Raw genomic sequence first — 27,070 nt, 5'->3', positions numbered from 1 at the left:
CCACCCCGATCATAGTTAGCTTTTTTGGACTAAACTGAGGTGTATAGTATAAACATGAAGAAAACACCAAACAGAAGGGGCCTGACTGGTGTCTGCACAGAGCATGCCTGCACCCTCGTCTCCCGGGACTGCCCCCACATAGTCACATCCAGGCCTTCCTGGCCTGAGGCAGAACATGGAGCAGGACAGCCCCTCAACACAGGGCTAGGCGGAGGTGGGTGTCGGCGTTCTCTGGGGCCACTGCGCTGTCCTGGACCGGGAGTCCTCCTCAGGTCACGGCTGTGAGCTCCCAGGAGCTGGAGGCCCCCCTGCTGTACCCAAGCCGGGCCTGCCTGCCGGGAGGGCTCTCTTCCTCTCTCTGCCCCACCTCAGTCATAGCTCCTAGTCCTGTCCTCTAACGTGAGAACAGGCCAGCCAGAAAATTTGTCCAGCCCACAGAGGACGCCCCCAGGAGTTGCTCCTAAATGGACTTCTCCTGANCCACAACGTGCTGCAGGGACCTGCTCCTCCCTGCCTCAGCCAGTGCCCTGTTCCGTCTTCCCGGTCTGACCACGTATCGGGGCAGTGCTGCGGTCGTGGCTCCGACATCCGTGCAGAAGATACGGGGCCCTGTTGATCCTTCTTTGCTGGGGGCCCGTCGTGAGACAGATGCACGTTGGTGCAGGACCTCAGTGCTGTATGTGGGGAGAGACAGCAATCAATCAATAAGCTCAAAGTGAGGTGGGCTCTCCTCAGTTCCAGGAGGGAAATAAGGGAGTGCCGTGATGGGGGTGGGTGGGCACCAACCTCCTTTGGGAGGTGACTTTGTGCTCTGACACAATCCAGCCTAAGGGAGCTGGGATTTTTACTGATTTCCTGTCAGGTTTTTAGGATCTTTATAAATGTTTCTGCCTCATTTTATACATACTCATTTGTGTTCACAAACCCTAGCAAGATGGGAGTTCTCCAGGAGCAGAGACGGAACTATTGCCTGTTGTAACAAGCTGTCCTCTGAGGTCCACACAGCAGGAGCAAAAAAAGATTCCCAGCAGCCTCACTAGCCAATGAAATCGATAAATAAAGAGAAATAAACCCCTGCTTAGGGGGATTCTCTAATTGGTGGTGTGGTCACCACCAATTAATTTTGAAGACTAAAGACAAATCTAATCTTTAATCAATAGGCTGAGACATATTTCAGGAATAACTTTCTTAAGCCCTTTTCCTGAAAAGTAACTGATTGTATCTTAATATTTCAGGAGGAACCTCTCTAAGAAAAGCTTTCCTGACAGTTATAGAATTATTACTGAGAGAAATTTAATAGAACATTGTCATTTAAATAACAAGACTTATTTTTGCTAGAAAGATGCTTCCTTATCCTTATTGTTATCTAGATGTGCATCGTAAGTTTTTAATGTTTATTTATTTATTTATTTTGAGAAAAAGAGAAAGAGAATCCCAATGTGAGGCTCAATCTCATGGATCATGACATGAGATAATGAACTGAGCCAAAATCAAAAGTCAGACATTTAATGGACTAAGCCACCCATGTGCTCCTAGATGTGCATTGTACTTGAAGATGTAGACTTTATTAACTCTTTGCCAGTTGTTGGCCTTTGGGATCAAATTTGAGTAACTGATACTCATTGAAAGCAGGTTGATATTTTTACCAGTATTCTGATAATTTTTTGGAGGTTTTTCAGAATCATCTGTTCTCTCCTTTGGTAAACCAGGAGTCAAGAATTTATGCTTTTTTTTTTTTTTCCCCTATCCTGGAAGAGAAATAAGTTCTCTAGTATATGAGCACTTAAATTATCCAAACCTTTAGATACTGTCTGTCCTGAGTTTTATCTCTTTAACCCCAACTACAGAAAAGCAATTCTTCTCCATATAATATCTCCTCCATTGAGTTTTGAGCTATAGCAACACTGTTAACTACATGTAATTCAAAAATATTTCAAAAAAAAATATTTCCACAATTTCTTGAAAATTATAACCTGTGAAATGTGATCAGTTCTACAGCAAATCGTCATATCCTAAGGACTTTGTCCCAGTACGGCGCTGGAGTATTTGAGTATTTTAACTCAAAATCCAAACAGAGTTGGAAAAAACAGGTACGTTTCTGAAACATCTTATTTCTAGTTTTATGCTTATATGTGGAAATAACACCTTCTTACAAATCCCTTGACAGTAACTTGTGTGTTTTCATTAATGGAAAGGGGCCCTATGGAAAGGCCAAAGGCCCCACAGGCACGCACCCCTCAGTTCTGCCTCGCGTCTGGGTCATTCTCCTAGCTTATAGTTTGATTTCTTCTCTATAAAGTATCATGGAGGATTCTTAAAGGTGAAGTAGTATACGTGTTTTGTTAGCATTATCTGTTACTGTGACAAAATATACATAAAATTTACCATTTTAACCGTTTTTGGTGGCACTCAGTGGCATTAAGGTACATTCGCAGTGTCGTGCAGCCACCACCTCCGTCCGTCTCCAGGATTTTCCTTCATCCCAAACAGAAACTCAACTCATTAAGGAGCTGCTCCTATTGTACCTTCACCTCAGCCCCTGCAACTACCATTCTGTTTCCTTTCTGTGAATCTGACTGCTTTAGAAACTTCATGTGAGCGGGATCTTATAATATCTGACCTTTTGTGTCTGGCTGATTTCATTTGGTATAGTATTTTCAAGGGCTATGCACATTGTAGAATGTGTCAGAATTGTCCTCCTTTTTAAAGGCTGAGTCTATTTCATTGTGTGCGCGCACCACAATTTGTTTATCTGTACATTTGTTGATAGACATCTGTGTTTCCACCGTTTAGTTCTTGTGAGTTATGCTGCTCTGAGTAGTGACGTACAAGCACGTGTTCAGGACTCTGAATCCAGCTATTTTAGGTGTATACCCGGAAGTGGAGCTTCTGGGTCATACGGTAATTCCGTGTTTAGCTTTTTGGAACTGCCGTACTGTTGTTCATAGTGGCTGCACCATTTTACATTCCCATCAACGATGTACTAGGCTTCCAATTTTTCTACATAATCGATAGCACTTGTTGTTTTCTGGCATTTGCTTTTGTTTTATAATAACCATCCTAGAGTGTGAGATTGTATCTCATTGGGGTTTTGATTTGCATTTTCCTAATGACTTGCAATGTTGAACAACTTCTCATGTGCTCATTGGCCATCTGTACTTCTTCTTGGAGAAACATCCATTCAAACCCTTTGTAGGATGAATTTGTATAACTGGAATCTACTCTCTGCCAAACTTGTGTGTTAGTAATTAACTAACGGAATGATTTCGGGATGTTTTGCATATTTAAATTATGTGCTAATGCTATTGTTAAGAATTCTATTTAAAATCTTTCTGAAAAAATACCCTGAGCAGAAAGGAGGAAAAGAAGAAAAACAAGCAAAGAGCTACAAATCCTGAAGGGTAGAATGTAAAATTATTCTAAGTGTTAACTCACTCTTTTCTGGATGTAACATTGAAAGAGAAATAATTCCTCTCTTATAAATAGATAGAAGACCAAATGACCAGGTTACGTTCTCCCAGCTGCCGCTCTGTCTCCGTCAAATGGCAGCAGCTAAGCGCAGCCGCACCTGAGCCCCTGCAGGCGCCAGCCCAGGTGCGGGCCTTGTTCCCCAACGACCGACTCCTTGTCTACGGGTTCATTCCTCATTGTACACAGGTGAGCGGCACACAGCTGGGAAGAGCAGTGTATGTTGCCAACAATTTTATTCTTCTTTCTCTTTTCTTCCCTCTCCTCCGCCCAGATCATAGTATACTGGCAAATTTACTGTTTCCATAATATACTGGAAACATAATGGGTCATCAACTAGGGACCCTGGGGAGCCTTTTAATTTCCATTGAAAGGAGAGAAAATCACTGTGAAACTAACCAAGACACTGTGGAGTGAAAAAGCTAATAAGGGATTTCCTCCCCACCCTCCACTCCTTTGCAGGCAACTCTGTGTGCATTAATTCAAGAGAAAGAATTTTCTACAATGGTATCGACTACTGAGCTTCAGAAGACAACTGGCACTGTAAGACTCAAACCTTGAACCATGAGCTCACTGTTTGAAAGCTGTCCTCATGTAGTATTTTCTTATATGATGCTGCATGTACTTCCTTTGTTGTTCCTGTTTCTGTGTTGAGACTTCAGTACACAATGTGATGTGGAGAATTGCTATCCATACAAATGAGGACACTCTGATTCAGTTTTTAACACAGTACTTCTTCTGGGGTTCTTGACTCTAGTGTATCCACATCAGCGGATATGAATAACTGCAATGAAATTTGGTATTTTATACATGAATATCTTTTAGGAAGGTTCTCAAAGGTGTCCGTGACTCAATCAAAGTTAAGTGCCACGGTTTCACCTATGTTATCTAGTAATATTCAGTATAATAGTACTCAACTAAGGCTAAACACATATTGAGAATGTGTTTGCTTTTTCTACTTTTGGATTAAAAGCAAATAAATTATCACCGGAAAGTTTGTAGTATTTGCACTAGTACTTGATCTACTATCGTCAGACCTGGAAAACCTTTCATCTATGTATATTATATATGCAGCTTGCTATTCATAAGAGTATTTGCATAGCCAGATTAACTATTTCCCAGACATTGCAGATTTTGTTAAGATAAAATATGACTTAACTTTTGGCCCTGAATCAATAATTATAACTTATTATTTGCCCATGATGTGTGTATAGAACTTTAGGGAACCTCCATATTGTTTTAAAAATTGAATCTAAGGAGAAAATTAAGTCAAAGGATTTTACGTTTTACCTGGGAGGAGTTCATTCTCCATAAAATTACAGTTTTTATAGTTGTACTTTCTCTGTGAGCTGGGGCCCTATTGATAACAAAATGACACGAGTTGGAATTGCCATGGAAATCAGACATTGCCATTTAAGATCAGTTGTATCTTCGTTGGAGAGAAAGGGAGACGATCCTTCGTTGGAGAGAAAGGGAGACGATCCTTTGTCTCACTCTGGGGGGCACATTTTGCTGCTCCTGCCCTTCCCAAAATACTCTTTTATAGAAGTGACAAAACCGTAGGGACAGGAAACAGGTGAGGGGGTACCAGGTGCTGGAGGTGATGGCGAGGGGCATGAGGAACGTTTGAAAGTGAAGAACTCTTCTGTATCTTTATTTCCACGGTGGTCACCACAACTGTATACATTCATTACGGGTCATCAAACTGTACACTTAAAAGAGGGGAATTGACTACTATATGTCAAATTTAAAAGTGGTTTTCTAAGTAAGACTTCAGCTAGAAGCCGTTTGAATCTTTCTCCCCTTTGCTGCTTACACACAGATGATCCACAAGCTGACAGCGCGAGCTCTGATCCGAGATTATGAAGATGGCATCCTCCATGAAAATGAAACAAATCATGAGGTTCGCTCTTTTTGTTGTTTTTGATCCTTCTTAAGTTGATTTACCCATGGAAACGTGAAGTGAGGATAGCTGGATGGAGAAGCATGTGGTCCGGGGGCATCGCTGTTGTAGCCGTGTTTCCTGTGCCTGGGATGCAGCGTGCTCAGGACATGTTTGTTGGACGGATTAACAAAAGAACAGATGTCATTGGTTTCCTGAGAATTCTCCGATCATTTTAGTCATCAGAAAGGGACCGGAAGAGGGCTCAGAGAACATTCACTGAGTGCCAGTCATAAATGTCACCTTAGATTTCATACATGGTAGGCACGGGTGTTCTCATCACAGTGATGAAGCAGCCCAGCTGCAGGGCAGGTGGGCGACCAGCCTAAACACAGGCAGTGGAGCCAGAGACCACCCTGCTCCGCCTTCACTGAGCCCTGACCGGGGCCCCACTCAGCCGGCCCACCGGCGGCCTGGTCCCTGGGAGCTGTGACCTTAAATGGGCTCAGGATAGTAGTACGTACTCAGTGCCCTTCCGGAAAGAAGGCACCAGAGTGCCATGCCTGGCTGTGCATGCAGACAGTCACAGCCGGTGACAGATGGCCTTGTATTTCCACTGTTCTCCCTGGTGCCCTTGGATTAGCCGCCTGTGTTCTGCTTTACTTAAGTCCTTTTTATCTCTGGGGGCAACTGACCAGTCCTGCTACCAAGTCCACCTCTCCACACCCTGGAGGGCCCATCTTTAAAATGGGAGGTGTGGCCTGTTTGTGAAAGAATGCAGAAGCTGACCACACTTGAAGACGAGAGTTCTTTGTTATCCATAAAGAGCTATAGAAATGTGAATTATTTTTTCTATGACTTAGCCAGTTACTTGATCCTATTTTGCCAGGAATGGTGAGTCCCTCACTCAAGATTTTACACAGGGCCACTGACTCAATTTAACTTGAAATGCTAATTATAAAATGCTTTATTTTATAGAAAAACGCCTTGTTAGATTACTTAATACTTGTTTTATTGGTCATACATAGCTAAATAGTGAAAAATAAGATGTGACTTCATTTGATTCTATCCTAGATGAAGAAGCAAATCCTAAAATCTCTGATTATTAAACTAAGTAAAGAAAACTCTCTCATAACACAATTTACAAGCTTTGTGGCAGTTGAGAAAAGGGTATGTATTATTGTTAATTCCTGGTTATTTCTTTTGTATTTACATATTAAGAACATTTCTCTTGCTCTGTTACCAGCAATATCCATGTTCATGACTTGTGAAGAGCAGAGGCACGTGGGAGAGGGCAGGGAGGACTGTCGAACCAGGGCCTCGCATTCATGGAGGGCCTCACAGTTAGGGTTCATGATAATCTCTGTATATGACTCACATAGGGGCACCTGGGTGGCTCAGTCAGTTAAGTGTCCGACTTTGGCTCAGGTCATGATCTCACGGTTCATGGGTTTGAGCCCTGCGTCGGGCTTTGTGCTGACAGCTAACTCAGAGCCTGGAGCCTGTTTCACATTCTGTGTCTCCCTCTCTCTCTGATCCTCCCCTGATCACACTGTCTCTCTCTCTCTCTCTCTCTCTCTCTCTCTCTCAAAAATAAATAAAAAACATTTGCAAAAATAAAAAAATTAAAAAATGACTCACATGCACTATTATTTTTAATGTTATAATTATTACTTATTATATACCTTCTGAGATATACTACAGTTTTGTTACATTTTCCTATTTCTTGTCTTTTATTAATGCAAGACCATCAAAAACTAGAAAGGGCTTGAGTCTCCCCTCCTGTGAGAGGCCCTTTCTCTTTCATAAGTTTAAGAGGAGAGCCCACAGAAGGCACTTTGCACACAGCACTCACATCAAGCTCAATAAAGAGGAAAGCCACTCAACGGAGCCAGTACCTATTTCTCTCTGTCTTGTGGCCCAAGACACACAGTCTAATCTGACACCCAAACATATTACAAACTAAGGATTCACCAGACTTTAGGATGTATAGTAATCATTTGATTTGATAATGTCTGTTTTCTTTCTACCTATTTGTGATTCAATACAGGATGGTAAGGAGTCACCTTTTAATATTCCAAATATTTTGGAACTTATTGCCAAAGAAGATGTAGATTTTCTGCCGTACATGAGCTGGCAGGAGGAGCAACCAGATGCCGATGTGGCACAGGTAAATTGTTAGTTATCAAATACATCGGTGTTGTGTTTTCAGATTTCAATGATGGTGATGGGAACCCTTTGCTAAAAGAGCACCCTATTGCTTGTCTATGCAGAAACTGTTGTCTCCCTCCTAATGGAAAATATTTGTGCCTTTATAAAAAAGCTGTTACATGACTGAGAAAGTCACCATATATAAACGTATCTATAAAGTCCCGAAGGGGAACCCCTGTGATTTGGCTTCATTCATAGACAAATAAACTGCCATACAGCAAACTAAAGTCATTAACTCTAAGTAATTGGTAGGTTTGTCATGAAAGTAGTGATAAAAGCCCTATCTAGTAATCTAAATCCACCATGAATACTTCTTAAAGCTGATAGTGCTTTCTACTGTGGTATAAAGCTAATAGCGCTTTATAGCCAGAAACAGAAGTTGAGAAATGTGACTTGCATAGACAGTGGAAGTGAAAGGCATATTCAAAACCAAAGGAACAAAACAGTGCTATTAGACCCTTAGGTATCTAGGGTGGTAAAAAGAAAAAAAGAAAAAAAAAAAAGGCCAAAATTTTGGAATTTAGAATCTAAGGAAAAAATTTGAGAGGAATTTTGGGAAAATAACCACCATTCATTTTCCTTGATCCGTTTGGAAGTTATTCTATCTGTTAAGAATATAAAAACACATTAGATATCATTTGCTTGCTTTGTTCATAAAACCGTGTTTAGTATGACTTGAAATGGTAAATAACAAACAGCAACAACAAAACCACAGGTATTTCCTCAAATCCTTCATGCAGAATTTTTTTTTTTTGTTTCATCTTCTAGTTGTCTTTCAAGAAAGGGAAGGTGAATAATAACTTCTGAAAATCCTGTTTCCACTCTTTTTCTGCGTTTACTTCTCTGGTCCCATAGACTCTACTGGATAGAAGAGAAATTGTAGGTGCCGCAGAGCAGAAGGGCAGTGGTAGAATTAGGGGGTGACTGCAGCCCCTCACAGACAAGGCGGTGGGGATAGGCAGCCTCCGAGGCAGCTCTCCCACTGTTGCAAGCCCCTCGTCCTCTGGCTGAAGTGACTTCCAGGGGACTTAAAGGGCCTGCACCTTAACTTCCCCTGCTCATTTTTTGCTCTTCCCCTTTTGGGAGCCAGACATTGAACACCAGGACATTAGAAATAGCTGAATATATGGGAATAATTAAAAAGTGTCTGCACAAAACCAAGGAAAAGCTCAGAAAAGACCTAAGAAGTCAGTAAGTTTACACTTCATGCTTATTCTCAGCACAGAGACAGCCTACAACAATGAAAAAGAAAAAAATAACAAAAAGCTTTTAGCCTACTAAGAAAGGGAAATCCCTCATTTGATAAAGGGCACCAATGAAGAACTTACAGTTAATGTCATATTTAACGGTAAAATGCTGAATGGTTTTCTCCTACGAGTGGGATCTTACCACTTCTGTTCAACATTGTACAGAATATTCTAACTGGTACCTAAGGCAAGACAAAATACATAAAAAGCATACATGTTGGAAGGAAAGAATCAAAACTTTCTTTCCTCTTAAGCAACCTAATTGTCTATGTTGAACATTTTAAAGATTCTCTAGAAAGATTAGTAGAACTAATAAGTGAGTTTGGCAAGGTTACAGAATGCAAGGTTAATATAAGAAGTCAACTGGATCTGCATACTAGTAATAATCAGAAACTGAAATTTAAAAAACAATAGCACTTATAATACCGTAGAAAATATAAAATATGTAGAATCAAATTTGACAAAATATAAGCAGGACCTGTACATTGAAAGTTACAAAACACTGCTGAGAAAATTGCAGTTGAAGACTTAAATAGATGTTCTTGAATTAGATGATTCCATATTGTTAAGATCTTAATTTTCCTCATATTGATCTATAGATTCAATTCAATCCAAATCAAAGTCCCAGCAAGTTTTTTTGTTTGTTTGTTTATAAGTTTATACACTCCATACTCAGTAAAAAATTTGACTCAGTAATCAAAAATCTCCCCACAAACAAGAGTCCAGGGCCGGATGGCTTTCCAGGGGATTCTACCAAACATTTAAAGAAGAGTTAACACCTATTATTTTGAAGCTGTTCCAAAAAATAGAAATGGAAGGAAAACTTCCACACTCATTCTATGAGGCCAACATAACCTTGATTCCAAATCCAGACAAAGATCCCACTGAAAAGGAGAACACGGATGAATTTCTCTAATGAACATGGATGCAAAAATCCTCAACAAGATACTAACTAGCCAACCATCCAATAATACATTAAAAGAATTATTCACTATGAACAAGTGGAATTTATACCTGGTATGCAGGGTTGGTTCAATATCCACAAAACAACCAACGTGATACATCACATCAATAAAAGAAAGGAGAAGAACTACATGGTCCTCTCAATAGATGCAGAGAAAGCATTTGACAAAATACGGCATCTTTTCTTGATAAAAACCCTCAAGAAAGTAGGTTAGAAGGATCATACTTCAAGATCATAAAGGCCATATATGAAAGACCCACTGCTAATATCATCCTCAATGGGGAAAAACTGAGAGCTTTCCTCTTAAGGTCAGGAACACAACAGGGAGGTCCACTCTCACCACTCTTATTCAAAATACTGATGGAAGTCGTAGCCTCAGCAATCACACAACACAAAGGAAATAAAAAGTGTCCAAATCAGCAAGGAGGAAGGCAAACTTTCTTCACAGATGGCATGATACTCTATGTGGAAAACCTAAAAGACTCCACCAAAAAACTGCTAGAACTGATGTAGGAATTCAGCAAAGTTACAGGATATAAAATCAGCGTACAGAAACTGGTTGGATTTCTATACACCAATAACGAAGTAGCAGAAATAGAAATCAAGGAATTGATCCCATTTATACTTGCACCAAAACCCATAAAATACCTAGGAATAAACCTAACCAAAGAGGTCTAAGATCTGTCTGCTGAAAACTATAGAAAGCTTATGAAAGAAATTGAAGAAGACACACAAAAAAATGGGAAAACATTACATGCTCATAGACTGGAAAACAAATATTGTTAAAATGTCAATACTACTCAAAGCAGTCTACACATTCAATGCAATTCTTATCAAAATAACACCAGCATTCTTCACAGGCCAACTAATCTTTGACAAAGCAGGAAAGAATATCCAGTGGAAAAAAGACAGTCTTTTCAACACATGGTGTTTGGGAAATTGGACAGCAATATGCAGAAGAATGAACCTGGACCAATTTCTTACACTGTACACAAAAATAAACTCAAAATGGATGAAAGGCCTAAATGTAAGACAGGAAGCCATCAAAATCCTAGAGGAGAAAACGAGCAACAACCTCTTTGACCTTGGCCGCAGGAACTTCTTAACTTGACATGTCTCCAGAGGCAAGGGAAATAAAAGCAAAAATGAACATATTGGGACCACATCAAGATAAGAAACTTCTGCATGGCAAAGGAAACAATCAGAAAAATTAAAAGGCAACTGACAATGGGAGAAGATATTTGCAAATGACATCAGATAAAGGATTAGTATCCAAAATCTATAAAGAACTTGTCAAACTCAACACCCAAAAAAACTACTAATCTAGTGAAGAAATGGGTAAAAACATGAACAGACACTTTTCCAAAGAAGACATCCAGATAGCTAACAGACACATGAAAAGGTGCTCAACATCACTCATCATCAGGGAAATACAAATTAAAACTACTATGAGATACCACCTCACACCTGTCAGAATGGCTAAAATTAACAACTCAGGCAACAACAGATGTTGGCAAGGATACAGAGAAAGGGGAACACTTTTGCACTGCTGGTAAGAATACAAAGTGGTGCAGCCACTCTTAAAACAGTATGGAGGTTCCTCAAAACATTAAAAATAGAACTACCCTACAACTCAGCAATTGCACTACTAGGTATTTTCCCAAAGGATACAAAAAATGCTGATTCAGAGGGGTACATGCACCCCCCAATGTTTATAGCAGCACTATCAACAGTAGCCAAAGTATAGAAAGAGCCCAAATGTCCATCAACTGATGAATGGATAAAGATGATGTGGTGTGTGTGTGTGTGTGTAATTGGACTTAACTAGAATCAAAACTTATGGGGGCGCCTGGGTGGCTTGGTTAAGCGTCCGACTTTCGCTTAGGTCATGATCTCGCGGTTCGTGGGTTTGAGCCCCGCATCAGGCTCTGTGCTGACTGCCAGCTCAGAGCCTGGAGCCTATTTCAGAGTCTGTGACTCCCTCTTTCTCTGACCCTCCCCTGCTCAACGCTGTCTCTCTCTCTCTCCTAGAAATAAATAAAAATTAAAAAAAAAAAACACTTATCCTCTTCAGGGTTGCTTGGGTGACTCCCTCTGTTGAACGTCCAACTCTTGATTTCTCTTCAGGTCATGATCCCAGGGTCATGGGATCAAGCCCCACATCAGGGTCTGTGCTGAGTGTATAGGCTGTTTCAGATCCTCTCTCTCTCTCTCAAAATAAATAAATACACTTTTAAAAAAAGAATCACATGCTCTACAAATGAGCCAGCCAGGCACTGCCAGGCTAATTATTTCCAAAATATCCCAAACTTTTAATTCATCTAAAACTACATTTCATTTACATGCAACTTTTTAAGAATGACTCTTTAAGTTTCAAATAATAGTAGTAACATAGCATCTTTAATTCCCTTTTGTTTTATCTGTTATTCAAAGTCTAGTGTAAAAATATATTCATTTAGTTATTTTTTTTATAAATGTTTTTATTTTTGAGAGAGAAAGAGAGAGACAGAGCATGATTGGGGGAGGGGCAAAGAGAGAGGGAGACACAGGATCTGAAGCAGGCTCCAGGCTCTGAGCTGTCAGCACAGAGCCCCATGTGAGGTGTGAACTCACAAACCATGAAACTATGACCCAAGCTGAAGTCGGACCCTCAACCAACTGAACCACCCAGGCACCCCTTCATTTAGTTACTTTAAAGCTTTTGAAATTTTTTTCAGTTTTCTCACTTTCCTAATATTGCTGTAAAGCAGTATAAAAGACTAGAATAATTTATTTCAAATTATCAGCTTATTTGAGGGCTAATTTACACACTCTGATACTGCTAATTATAAAATCTTGGACAAGACACTTCTTTGGTCCTCAGTTTCCTCTTGTATAAAATGAGGGATATTGAAAATTCCAAGATGCTAAGAACCAAGAGAAACAAGATATTTGGTGTATTTATTGTTGCTGTTCTCCCCAGATCTCAGACTCTGTATCTATGAAACAATGGTATTGCGCTTAAATTATCCTGAGTATCCCCTCCTTTCAATACTCTGGGATAAGCAACTGCTTGTCTATTAGGAAGTATGTTCATTTTATTTTGTGTTTTCCCTTATATTATATTTTCCCCTTTTGTGCAGCCTCTTTCAGCATTCTCTAGATGGAATGAAGAACTGCAGCATCAACATTTGACTAACAGAAAATCTGGATCACCTAAGCTGGAAGGTTTTGAAGATTTAGAAAAGGATTGCTTCAGTTCCCCACTATCAAAAAAATCTTTAACACTCAGTTTCAAAAGTGAAGATGTGGAAAAGACATTGGCTTTAAGGCAGACGGGTTCATTTAAACAAACAGGAGATGAACCACTCTACAGAAAAGCCCCTTTCCTAAAACTGGGTGCTGGCAGTATTTCTGCTTCCTATAGGTCAGCCTGTGTGAGAGCTGAGCCCTTTATCGGTTCCAGTTTCCAGTCTCCTCCCCGCTTACCCCCTCCAAAGCTTTGTCTTGCTCCTGCTGCTGGCCCCAGACAGTCTGCTCCATCTGAGAATGACCAAGACCTTCAAACTGAGAGTTGTGGTGATTCTTCCCTTAAGTCATCTACCCCTTTGAATCCGTCTCACCTACTTTTTGGATCCTCTGCTTGTTTTCCTAATGTAGGAGCCTCGTTTAGCTTTGGGCAGGTTATTCTACCTGAAAGTTATCAAGGCCTTAAGACTGACAGTTGTGCTAGCAGTTCTCTTGAGTCGGACACTCCCCCACAGCCAAATATTTTTTCCTCTCCTCCTAGAGTTCCTCCCTCCGGTCTATCCAGAGAGTTTGGCTTTCATTACCTTTCTGGTTCTCCTTTTTATTTTCAAAATTCCCCAGTTCGTTCTAGCGCCAGTTACAAGCCACAGATAGATCTGTTTGCTAACACAGAATCAGACGCTTCTTCAGCAAATGTTTCTGCCATGATTTCATCATCCACTTCAAGTGATGGGCATTTTTCTGAAACAAAAAATGTTGAAACGCCAAGATTTCTGAAATGTCATTTGGCAAAATCTGATATAACAGGAAGTGATTTTACTGCAAGCTTTCAGGCACGAAAAGATGAACAAAGCTGGATGAATTTTGCACCTTGGACCAAACTCTTCAATCTACAAACTGAGGTATTAGTCTTATTTCTGCTTAAGTCTGTGGTTAATTAGCCACATAGTTTAGAGCAGAGCTACTCAAAGTACCTGGTCGTTTATCAGTGCAATGGAGAGGTAAGTGACTTGTGGCAGATTATAAATCAACAAACTGCTTCTGCCATTGAGAAAATTTTTCAAAAAAAAAGTCAACAATAAATACAGTGTCCTTGATAATGGCATTTATCTATTTTTAACTCTTAGTCTAGAATATCATGCAAGTGAATGTTAATATTCCTCAACTGAAAGTTAGCATCCCTGAATGGGTCAGGGGGTAAGACCTTGATTGCCTAGGTTCTAGAACAGGCGAATTGCAATCATGTAAATTTCCCATTGTGAAGTAGACGAATGCTGTAAGTATACTCTAATTGTTTTCACATATAGTCTTGGGAATATCACTCAACATGTAAGACTGTGTTAGGGCTTATCATTCCATTTGTGAAGCTAATAAACACTAAGTAAACTTAGTTCCTGCAATGGTACTAAGACCAGCCTCATATCTGTAATTATTTGTTTTAATGTAAAGTAGTTTGGTAAAGTGGAAACACAAACTGATTTAGTGTAAGAGTAAATTTGAGCCTCGATCCTAGTGCTTTGTGATTTGAGGCAAGTCAGATAAACTTTTTGAGTCTCAGTTTCTTCATCTGTATACTGGGGATAATAGTGTCTGCCTCATAGAGTAGCTTTGAGGTTTAAACATGACATAACAGCTGTCCGGCTTTGTTTTTTACCTGAAAGAGTGTCCATGAAAGCAGTGTAGGAAGCAGTACAGCAGATGCTGCTGTCTTCGGGCCCTGGAGCCAGACTACTAGGGCTTACATTGTGCCTCTGCTGCTTGTTAGCTGTGTGACCTTGGACAAGTTGCTTAAACTCTCTGTGCCTCAGTGATCTCATCTGCAAAGTGGGTATAGTAATAGTCTCTCCACAGAAAGTGTCTAAAAAGATTGTTTTCTTAAATCTAAACACCTACGACTAGTTTAATACTAGTCAGCATATACCACTGCTATTATTTTTCAAATTATTGCCATAGAATCTGTGTATCTGCCTATGACCTCATCTTCCTTTCTGCTTTCTGTATTAGCTTCCCTGGGACCTGGAGTTGCTCTGCTTCAAGGTCAAGATCCCCATGTTCAGCCTTACAGCCACCTCATAATATGTAATAAGCATCCTTAAAAGTAGAGACTTAGGGGCACCTGGCTGGCTCAGTTGGTTAAGTGTCCGACTTTGGCCAAGTTTGTGATCTCATGGCTCATCTCTAAGTTGTACTGACAGCTCAGAGCCTGGAGCCTGCTTCAGATTCTGTGCCTCCCTCCCCTGATCACTCTCTGTCTGTCTCTCTCAAAAATGAGTCAACAGGGGCGCCTGGGTGGCTTAGTCGGTTAAGCGTCCGACTTTCGCTCAGGTCATGATCTCACGGTTCGTGGGTTCGAGCCCCGCGTCGGGCTCTGTGCTGACTGCCAGCTCGGAGCCTGGAGCCTGTTTCAGTCTGTGACTCCCTCTCTCTCTGACCCTCCCCTGCTCACGCTGTCTCTCTCTCTCTCCTAGAGATAAATAAAACATTAAAAAAAAATGAGTGAACGTTAAAAAAAAATTTTTTTTTTAAAGTAGAAACTTAGCTGGGGCGGGCAGAGGACAGTGAGGATAAATAAGGTCGTTTTAAAGAGCATATTCACAACAATTGTATATTTAGTAAAAATTTGTCATTTTCATATTTCAGACTTCATAAAGGCACATTTTTAATGGTAAACAAAAGGAATCATGCTACTTAAAAGTTTGAGAAACATTTGTTCAAAATATTACTAGAAGAAAAAAATGCATAACATCATTTTTTAAAATACCTACACATGAGCCTCTTTCCAGACTTTTTACAAGTGCCGCCTGATACATAGTGTCCATAGTATTTTTAGATCCCTAATAATATGATGTCACTAGTGTATGAAGAACTTTGATTTAAACATTTTTTTCATTTTTTAATATTTTATTTATTTTTGAGAGACAGAGAGACAAAGTGGAGGAGCGGCAGGGAGAGAGGGAGACACAGACTCTGAAGCAGCTCCAGGCTCAGAGCTGTCAGCACAGAGCCCGATGTGGGGCTCGAACCCACAAACTGAGATCATGACCTGAGCCAAAGTTGGACACTTAACTGTCTGAACCACCCAGGTGCCCTTGAGGAACTTTGATTTTAAAAATAATAAAAATAATTACAAAAATGTTTGATAATAAAAACTTTAGAAATGTCTTAATAAACTGAATTTAAATAATTTGAAGCATATTATTTATTACATACTTCTTATGTGTGTGATTAAATTTCAATAATGTGGCTTAACTTTGCTTTTTTATTTCATAGGATGGCTTCTGGAAACTTACACCAGAACTGGGATTTATTTTAAACCTTAATACAAATATTTTAAACAGCTTTCTTGAAAAAAAAGGCATTCGATCTCTAGGTAAGTCACATTTTTCTGTTAGTTAAATGGCATGCTCTTAATTGTTATAAATTTTGTTGTAAACTAGTATACTAATATGATAATTACGTAAGTTACATATGAGTGGAATCATATTTGTTAACCATCCAAGGAAACAGAGGACCAGTTTCTAGCCATATCTTTACTGCTAATTAGGGTAGTGCCTGTGTAAGTTAATTAGCATAAGTAGCAATAATTTCTATTTTAAAAATCCAAAATTTCAGTAGCTTAACACAAAGATTGTGTTAAGATTGTTTTCGTGCACATATCACAACCAAATAGTAGTCAGCAGGAAAATTCCACTCTAAGTTTTCATTTAGAGACCCAGGCTCCTTCCATATTGTGGCTCTACCATTATCAAAAGTGTCTTTAAAATTACTCTAGTGAAAAGGAAAGAAGGAAATATTGCCCAGGCATCACCTACCAGGTAGATAGGAGGAGAAAGAAGCAATGGGGCAGGAGCGAGTCACAGAGCCCCACCCACATACAAGATGGCTGGGAAATGTGCTTCAGCTTTGTGTCCAGGAAGAGAAAACAGCTCTGGTAAGGGGTCAGTCTTTGCCAGAGCGAGTTCAGTCTCTGTGGACCTGTTTCTTGTCATGACAGCGAAGGGCTGGATGAGCAAGTGGTTGAAGGTCAAACACTAGCCTTAGGTTAAGACATTTTTTAAAATAAAAAAACCCATTATTAAACAACTAGTCAGTATTCAGGGAACAGCAATGTCTACCTACCCTGCCATCTCCTCAAAAAAGTCAGGGTTTTCATACTCCAGGCTTATTCCAAGGTTAGCAGGCCATTGTCTGCTTGACTTGCACCCCACTGAAAAGGAATGATGAAAATTTGCATGAGGAGAATTCTAGTTCTTGGAATGATAAAGGAGCTTGAATCTGACTAAATCTCTCACCAGTAAGATTTAGTAAGCCCAGACAAAATATTTGAAAACCACTTTTCTAAGGCCTGGAATGCAATTAAAAAAAAAAAGAGAGAGAGACAGAAACCAGAAGGTTCAAAATCCTTGAAAAAAGGAAGAAAATGAGGTGGATTCTGCATATACCCAGCTGTTCACCCAAAGGTACTTCTAAGTTCATGAGGCACATGAGAGGTTGGAACTGAAGCAAAGCCTTAATGGGATAATGACATAGAGGTCAGGGTTCGGGGCTGCCAGAGTGGCTGGAAAGTAAGGGTGAAAATCCAAGCAAGGAAGGAGCTGCCGGAGGCTCAGACACCTGCATTCGAATTCCCTCAGATTGTTGGCTCTCCCCTAACCTGTACGTACAGGCGTGACTTTAAGGAATCCAGGCAAAAAGCAACAGCTGGTGGGGCGCCTGGGTGGCTTAGTCGGTTGAGCATCCGACTTTCTCTTAGGTCATCATCTCGCGGTTCGTGGGTTCGAGCCCCGCGTCAGGCTCTGTGCTGACTGCCAGCTCAGAGCCTGGAGCCTGTTTCAGTCTGTGACTCCCTCTCTCTCTGACCCTCCCCTGCTCATGCTGTCTCTCTCTCTCCTAGAAATAAATAAAATATTTAAAAAAAAAAAAAAAGCAACAGCTGGGAAGAAAAAGAGCAGATAGAGATACTAGCTGCTGCCAAGTGTTAGGGAGACAGAGTTTAGTATTTGAATTATACTAAATTTTTTTTTAAATTTTTTTTAATGTTTTTTATTTATTTCTAGGAGAGAGAAAGACAGTGTGAGCAGGGGAGGGTCAGAGAGAGAGGGAGTCACAGACTGAAACAGGCTCCAGGCTCTGAGCTGGCAGTCAGCACAGAGCCCGACGCGGGGCTCAAACCCGCAAACCGCGAGATCATGACCCAAGTGAAAGTCGGACGCTTAACCGACTAAGCCACCCAGGCTAAACATCTTGGAGCACCTGGGTGGCTCAGTCAGTTAAGCGTCTGACTTCAGCTCAGGTCATGATCTCACAGCTTGTGAGTTGAAGCCACGCGTCAGGCTCTGTGCTGAGAGCTCGGAGCCTGGAGCTGCTTCAGATTCTGTGTCTCCCTCTCTCTACCCCTCCCCCACTTGTGCTCTGTCTCTTTCTCACAAGAATAAATAAACATTAAAAAAAAAAATTAAAAATAGAACTACCCTAGTATCCAGCAGTTGCACTGCTAGGTATTTTTCTAAAGGAGACAAAAATGCTTATTTGAAGGATTATATGCACCCCATTGTTTATAGCAGTACAACAACAATAGTTAAATTATGGAAAGGGCCCAAATGTCCATTGACTGGTGACTGGANACGAATGGATCAAGAAGATGTGGTTTATATATACAATGAAATACTAGTTGGTAGTGAGAAAGAATGAAATCCTGCCATTTGCAGCAATATGGATGGAACTAGAGGGTATTAATGTGAAGAGAAATTAAGTCAGAGAAAGACAGATATATGATTTCATTCATATGTGGAATTGGAGACACTCAAAAGATGAACAAGGGAAGGAAAAAATAAGATAAAAACAGAACTGAGGCAAACCATAAGAGACTCTTAAATACAGAGAACAAACTGAGGATTGCTGGAGGGGAGGTGGATGGGGGAATGGGTTAAGTGGGCATTAAGGTGGGCACTTTTTGGATGAACCCTGGGTGTCATATGTATGAGATGAGTCACTGGGTTCTATTCCTGAAGCCGAGACCACACTGTATGTTAACGTGAATTTTAATTAAAAAAAGAAAAAGAAAATGAGGTCAATTTTTCAGTAGTTTTGGCTATCTCGGTGATCTAAAATTGATGGTTTATGCATGGATCCTTTTGTATTTACCAAAAAAATTGTGCATTATTATAAGACAAGGTTTTGGTTTTTTTTCCAAAACCGCTGTCTCCCAGAAAAGGAGTATATTTGAGTCTTTATGTTCTCTCAATAACTTTATTATTACTTTAATGTTTATTTTTGAGAGAGACTGAGCACGAGCAGGGGAGAGGCAGAGAGAGAGGGAAACAGAATCTGAAGCAGGCTCCAGGCTCTGAGCTGTCAGCACAGAGCTCAATGCAGGGCTTGAACCCACAGACTGCAAGATCACAACCTAAGCCTAAGTCAGATGTTCAACTGACTGAGCCATCCAAGTGCCCCTCAATTACTTTATTTTTTTAAATTTTTAAAATGTTTTTATTTATTTCAGAGAGAGACAGACAGACAGCGTGAGCAGGGGAGGGACAGAGATACAGAATCCAAAATAGGCTCTGAGCTAGCTGTCAGCACAGAGCCCTACTCGAGGCCCGAACTCACAAACTGTGAGATCATGATCTGAGCCAAAGTCAGATGCTTAACGGACTGAGCCACCCAGCGCCCCTCAATTATTTTATTTTTAATGAGAAAGTGTTAGTTGAGGAGAGGACTCAGCCTGAAATGGCCTTAATGTGTATCTTGGGTACTTAGAGAAGGTATCTGCCAGATGCTATAAAGGGAAATAAAAGAAATTTAACACAGGTTTATTAAGTATTTCTTGGAATATGAATTGAAGATTACAAGCACTAAATATTGTTCAATGAGCCTATTGAAGATGACTTACCTTTTTTTTAAAAAATAAATTAGAGTGATTCTTTTCCTTTAAAGCTTATTTATTCTGAGAGAGAGAGCACATGCACCTGAGCGTGGGAGGGGGAGAGAATCCCAGCGCAGAGCCCGACATGGGCTTCAGTTTCATGAACTGTGAGATCATGACCTGAGCCAAATCAAAAGTTGGATGCTTAACCAACTGAGCCACCCATGTGCTATAAAGATCACTTTTTCAAAAGCAACATACATGAATGGGTAAAAAAGATGTGATACACACACACATGCACTGAAATATTATTCGGTTATAAAAAAGTGAAATTTTGCCATTTGCAACAACTTGGATGGAGTTAGAGAAAGTAATGCTAAACACCATAAGTCAGAGATAGACAAATAATGTATGATCTCACTCATCTGTGGAATTTAAGAAACAAAACAAACAAGGAAAGGGAAGAAAACAAGAGAGAGATATAAACCAAGAAACACACTCTTAACCTCTTAACTACAGAGAATAAACTGATGATTACCAGACGGGAGGTGGGTAGGGAGATGGGTAGAGTAGGTGATGGAGAATAAGGAGGGCACTTGTGTTACACGGAAGTGTTGAATCTCTGTATTGTACATCTGAAATGAATACAATACTGTATGTTATTTAACTGGAATTAAAATAAAAACTTAAAAAATGTGTAGACATTGGCACCTGAGTGGCTCCGTTGGTTGGGCATCTGACTTCAGCTCAGGTCATGATCTCATGGTTCGAAACCCGAGTCGAGCTGTCAGCACAGAGCCCGGATCCTGCTTCAGATTCTGTGTCGCCCTTCTCTTTTTCCCCCTCCCACTCATGCTGGCTCTCTGTCTCTCAAAACTGAATAAACATTTAAAAATTTCAAAAATAAACATTTAAAAAATGTTTTAATGTGTAGACAGAAGAAAAGACAGCATATGCATATATACGGTATGTACAAAAGAGGAAGAGTACATTTAATTGGTCAAGCAAGGACTTGGAAGGTAGAACACATGATACGCAGAAATTAACTTTGTAAAACAACCACCACAACAAAAGCAGTGTCCATCACGGGAATGTAAACTGAAAGATCCAAAGAGCGTTTACCTTTGAAAATCTGGGGACTGAGGAATAAGAATTTGGAGGACATATACAAGAGGGCTCCATAATATGTTGTTTCTTCTAAAGAGAGGAATTTGAAGTGGATGTGGGAAAATGATAAAAATTGATGAGCTACATGGTTCTCTTTTCTGTATGCTTAAAATATGTCATAATAAAAAAACATTAAGTGGCTATGTTGTAGTGATGCTAGCAGTGCTACGTATCAAACATCTAAATCTAAGATGGAAATAAAGATAATTTACCTGGGAAACTAGCACACAACTCACTGTGAACTCTAATGATGATGAAGATTGCAGGGGAGGAAAGTAACTCTCCTTCCCCCTTTCTAGGTTCTTGGCTGAGACACCCTATGATAAAAAAATTAATGAGAAGAACAAACCATTTTAATCATGTACACACACATATACCTGTACAGAAGGGAGCCCAACAAAGATGGGGGACTCAAAGGGCAACGAGGCAACTGAGCTAAGGAAATGGAGAAGGGGTCTGGGCGTGTGGGGGAAGGGCAGGAGTGATTCACAGGAAGGTGCTTGTTGAACAGATGTTGACTTGCCATGTAGATAAGTCTTTTAATGTGAAAAAGTTGGCTCTGGTAATAGCTCTCTTCCTGATACAAGCCTCCTTTCTAATTTCTTTAGGCAGTTAAGTGGGAGGTAAAAAGCTTTTCGTGAGCTCACTGGGTCTAGATTGCCTCCAACTCAAGATTACCCACGTGCCAAAGTGGCATGTTCTGGGGTGGCTTGTTCTGAACCCACTCAAGATAGATGTTAAAAGTTTAGTTTCGGGGCGCCTGGGTGGCTTAGTCGGTTAAGCGTCCGACTTTCGCTTAGGTCATGATCTCGCGGTTCGGGGGTCCGAGCCCCGCGTCGGGCTCTGTGCTGACTGCCAGCTCAGAGCCTGGAGCCTGTTTCAGTCTGTGACTCCCTCTCTCTCTGACCCTCCCCTGCTCACGCTGTCTCTCTCTCTCTTAGAAATAAAACATTAAAAAAAAAAAATTAAAAAAAAAAAAGTTTAGTTTCATGAAGTGTGAGATTGAGGAAAAAACCCCAATATTTTATGTCTAATTTTTTATATGAAGTGATTTCAAATGCATGATTTGCACTTGAAAATTAAAATGGATTGTTAATTTCTGGCTTACTATACATAAACATTTCTTTTCAATTGTGGTATTTTATAGTAAAATATCTTGGCTTGGGTAAATAACACTGGTTACCTGTCGTACTGTTAAAATAATCAGAGAACATTTTGGATGATCTAAAAAATGTTTATTTTACATTTCCTAAAGCTGGCAGTCTCTACCCTCAGAAGTCCAGAGAACAGGGGAGAGGACTGCAAGGTTTTATAGAAAGAGGCAATTGAGAAAGCAGAAGGAAGTATGTGGCTTATAGTGATTGGCTAGGGTGGCATATCTGACCTTATTCAGGAAAGTCAAGGAACAGGGTAGTGCGTACACCATCCAGCGTTGCCTTGCTGCTGGGGGATTGGCTGACAGGATGTACCTATTTTGTTTCTGATCTAGGGGAGTATTTACAGGGACACAAAAGCTTTGGTTCACTGTCGTGGCACTCCGGGTGGTAGCGGCTCCATCTTGGGCCTAGAAATTCATTCCAAGGATACTAAGCACCAGACATAATTTGATATACCGACTTAGTCGCCCATATCAGTTGTTTATCTGTTGTATGTTCCGGTTTACTCCTCTAAGGTTTTTGTAACAGGTTTTTGTAAATTCTAGAAACTGAATTTCTTTCACAAACTTCATGCATCTCTGGTTATTAAAGACAGCAAAGGATTGGAGCCGTGGCTATAATTGCTTCCTAACAACCATCAGAGGCGCTATGGCACTTGTTTCATTTGTCCTCACTCGTTGGTTAAATCACGGGCTAATTTATGATCTGCTAATGTATCATGGTTTAATAGTATTATAATTCTTTAGTAGAGCGTTCATAAATGGGCACAGTTTGAGATGCAGAATTGACAACAGATATAAAAGAGTTTTCCACTCTTAGGTATAAAGGGAAGAGAGCGTCTCCTGGACCTGATCGCCACATTTCTCGTGCTGCAGTTTCTTCGTACCAAGTTGGAAAACCAGGGACTAGTCTTCAAATCACTGATGAAACTGGATGATGCTTCCATTTCCAGGTGACTTTAATTCTCGCATTAAGTAACTCATTTATATTTCTAACCATTTCTTGACTAAATTTTACAGGAAGCTACATGTAACTGTAAGAACAAAGAGAATTTATTCACAGGGAATATCTTGCCTGCTCTCTTCTGCCATTGGCAGGGCAGACACAGTATTTTTGCCTCTTGGGTTCCATGAAAAACCAGGGCTCAGAGAGGTAAGTGTAGCTCACACTGGAGCTCAGATCTGTGGCTCCTGGTTTAGTGTTCTTTTCACTATGGTATATTGATTCACGTGCTTTTGGAAAATCCACAATATGATTGTTAGGACCAGGCCTGTTCCCAATATTTGCAGGGCCTGGCACAAGAATATAGACGGAAACCCACATTCTATATGTCTAAGTTTTTAAAAATTATAAATAAAACTAGCAAACTGTCAAATATAATATGTTTTAAAGTTCTGCCTTGGTAAATACAACTTCATGAAGACTGGGTTCAAATTTAGAACTCTGTGACCCCTTGGAAGTCTGATGCCATAGTGTGACAGTGTGGAGAGAGCCAGTCCTGGGACCCTGGCTCCTAGCCCTTGGGCTGACCTTGGGCACCGCAGGAGGCCTTGAGCTTACATGTGAATACTCTCCTTACTTACCAAAGCTTCATCCATACCCCATGCAAGTGGTCACCCCTTATGTGTGTGTATATACACATAATATACATAATGCATATATACATACGTACATATATAATTTGGTTATGCTTTTTGAAACAGACAAGTAGGGAAACTAGCAAAACTTATAAAAATAGTTTTATAGGGGGAGACAAGTTTAGAAGCTACGTTTCTCCTAATATATCTTGTTTTAGGTTTTTGACTTTGAAGCTATGTAAATATTTTGCATTATAAAGACCAGGTGCCAGGGAAGAGGTATTAAACATGTTAAATTATACCATGGACTGCAATCAGCAATGTCTGGAATGTGAGAAAATAAATGGCAAAAGAAAAAAAGTGAGGGGTGGAAGCTATAAATTAAAGGACACATGGCCCAAAGGCAGTGTGAGACCTTGTTTGGATCCTGATTTGAGTAAAACCTTTATTATTTGAAAAAGAGAGAAAGAGGGGTGCCTGGGTAGCACAGTTGGTCAAGCATCTGAGTTCAGCTCAGGTCATGATCTCACGGTTCATGAGTTCAAGCCCTGCATCAGGTTCTGTGCTGACAGCTCAGAGCCTGGAGCCCGCTCCACATTCTGTCTCCCTCTCCCTCTGCGTCTCCCGTGCTAGCTCTCTGTCTCTCAAAAATGAATAAATGTTAAAAAAATTTTTTTTGAGAGAGAAAAAGATATTTAGGGAGATTTAAACATTACCTGAATGTTTTGTGCTATTAAATAATTAGTTATAGCTATTTTAATGTCATGTTTAAGGAAAAGTTCCTGTCTCTTAGAGATACATATTTACAAATGAAAATAAATAAGCAGAACTATTTTTTTAATGTTTATTTAATATTCATACTAGCAGGATGGTCAGTCAAAAGTTTAGAGGCCAGCTGGATTAAAAGAAGTCAGTTGAATTAGTGAGAATATTTAAAACTAGTTTTGGGGCACCTGGGTTGCTCAGTCAGCTAAGCATCTGACTTTGGCTCAGGTTTCTTGAGTTTGAGCCCCGCGTCAGGCTCAGAGCTGACAGCTCAGAGCCTGGAGCCTCCTTCAGATTCTGTGTCTCCCCTTCCGTCTGCCCCTCACCCACTTGTGCTCTGTGTGTGTGTGTCTCTCTGTCTCAAAAAATGAATAAACATTAACAAAAATTTGATAAATAAAACTAGTTTTGTTGCTTTCAGTAGGTAGTAACTAGACTAATGATTACTGGTAAGCATCTTTTTGATCATGCTTGCCATTTATATGTTCATGTCATTATGATATTCAGCTAACATTTATTAATTACCTACTCTGGGCCAGGGACTATTGAGCCAGTTAAATCCATGTGTTTTGTTAATCCCCACAGAAAGCCCCTAGGATCTCATATTATTATCATAATTGAGGAAACTGAGACTTTTGGTGTTGAATGAAAGCTGCACCATATCACACAGCCAACATTGTGTGATTTCAGAGTCAGGATTTGAAACCAGCTCTTCGCCACCCACTATACTACTGGCTGTTTCCCAGTTCACAGGGAAAAAAATCAGGAAGATGGAAAATTTTCCAAATTTTTAGTCCCCCTGGCAATAGGATTTTTTTTTTAAACTGTAGTCTATGTTACCACTTGTTTGCTAAAAATTCTAGCAGGTGACAAAACAAATGAGGAAGTAGCTAATATTAATGAAAAATATCTCAAAAATTCTTCTGAGTCTTGAATAGACTTGAATATTTGACATTCTTGAATATTCAACAACATTTTATGAACACAAACTTGAAGTTTTTATGTAATGCACAGTTTAGTAGTATGTTGTTCCTGGTTTGTATGATAATTAAATATGACAGTTTCATGGGTCTTGGGAAAACACCTAGAAAAATGGCTAATCAATCAAACTGAGAATTCCTGGTACAGGAAAGAGAGAGAAATAGAAGCCTGGTTTGTAAAATAGTATTGAGTTTTTGCTCAATACTATTGAGGAACAAAAAACCAAATATATATAAGCTAGAGGAAGCTTGAGTTGGCCTGGGGGCAGCAAGGAAGTCTGTGTAGCATTTGGAAGCTGGAAAGTGACTAGTATTTAACAGACTTAAAAATGAATAAGGGGCACCTGGGTGGCTCAGTCGATTCAGCGTCTGACTTCATCTCAGGTCATGATCTCATGGTTTGTGAGTTCGAGCCCCGTGCCAGGCTCTGGGCTGACAGCTTAGAGCCTGGAGCCTGCTTCTGATTCTGTGTCTGCCTCTCTCTCTGCCCCATCCCTGCTTGCTCTCTGTCTCTCAAAAATGAATAAACATTTAAAAAGAAGAATAAACATTAAAAAATGTATTGAATAAGTTAAAAATACCATGTCAGTCTGGTAGAACTTTCATAAAATGTTAGAATTGCTTTTATTAAAGATCTTAATTTTTGACAGAATTATTTTGTCAGATCTAATGTATCACATTTGGTACCACGTTACATTTCTTATGTGATTATATTCTGAAATTGATGGAAACATTTATTTTTAATCTAGAAATATTCCCTGGGGTTTTGAAGAAATAAAGAAAGCAAGTGAGTGGGTAAGAAGAACCGAAGGACAATATCCATCCATCTGCCAACGGCTGGAATTGGGTCAAGATTGGGACTCTGCCACCAAACAGCTACTGGGGATCCAAACCATACACACCACTTCTCCTCTTCACCGAGTTCTTAATTACAGTCAAGGCTGAATCAACTAAAGTTGTATTTTAAACATTATTCATGCTTCTATGTATAAAATAATCAGATATCAATAGATACCTATAATGAAGGTTAATTAAGATTTTATTCAATGTAGCACTCACTTTAAACAGAAACAGAACTGATTATTTTAATGAACTAACGAGTGATAACAAAATAAATATTCTAATATTACAGAGGATTTTTTGTGCTTCAATGTTTAAAGCGATAAGAGACACATCTGGCTGGTCCTGGAGCCTCACTTCCTTCTCCCCTTTAAGGAATCCAGGAGAGAACCGGCCAGCCAGGCTGAGTTAGCTGGGGAGAAACACGGTCTTTGGCTGATGTCAGTGTTGCTGACATGCCAGCCTGTTTCCAGGGCCCTGAGTTTCTGGACCTTTGCCCTCAGTAAGCACACTCCCTGTATCCTAGTCTGTAGATCTCTTGATACATTTTTTGTCACTCAGAGAAATTAAGTGTCTCATGCAGTTATTTCATGGATCTTGCTTTTGGAGTTGCATCTAAAGTCCTATAGTCATCTAGATTTCTTCCTATGTTATCTTGTAGAAGTCTTACAAACTTTGCATTTTATGTTACGGTCTATGATCCATTTTGAGTTATTTTT

The 27,070-nt window shown here is 40.0% G+C and overlaps 1 protein-coding gene across 1 annotated transcript in view; it reads left to right on the top strand.

Moving 5' to 3' along the window:
• PARP4 (poly(ADP-ribose) polymerase family member 4) overlaps window positions 1-26,627 on the top strand; it is an 82,342-nt gene extending 55,715 nt beyond the window's left edge. Inside the window, exons 25-34 of the mRNA XM_077774713.1 lie at window positions 1,991-2,090; window positions 3,487-3,657; window positions 3,931-4,011; window positions 5,291-5,371; window positions 6,425-6,520; window positions 7,401-7,520; window positions 12,895-13,902; window positions 16,271-16,370; window positions 23,009-23,141; window positions 26,261-26,627. Coding sequence (XP_077630839.1) covers window positions 1,991-2,090; window positions 3,487-3,657; window positions 3,931-4,011; window positions 5,291-5,371; window positions 6,425-6,520; window positions 7,401-7,520; window positions 12,895-13,902; window positions 16,271-16,370; window positions 23,009-23,141; window positions 26,261-26,456 — 2,086 coding nt within the window. The 3' untranslated portion in view covers window positions 26,457-26,627. The remainder of the gene's footprint in view (window positions 1-1,990; window positions 2,091-3,486; window positions 3,658-3,930; window positions 4,012-5,290; window positions 5,372-6,424; window positions 6,521-7,400; window positions 7,521-12,894; window positions 13,903-16,270; window positions 16,371-23,008; window positions 23,142-26,260) is intronic.
• Window positions 26,628-27,070: the final 443 nt, after the last annotated feature.

The sequence above is a fragment of the Crocuta crocuta genome, unplaced genomic scaffold, assembly GCF_008692635.1.
Source record: "Crocuta crocuta isolate KB4526 unplaced genomic scaffold, BGI_CrCroc_1.0 scaffold277, whole genome shotgun sequence".
Classification (NCBI taxonomy): Eukaryota; Metazoa; Chordata; class Mammalia; order Carnivora; family Hyaenidae; genus Crocuta; species Crocuta crocuta.
This window is presented reverse-complemented; position numbering and strand designations above follow the sequence as displayed.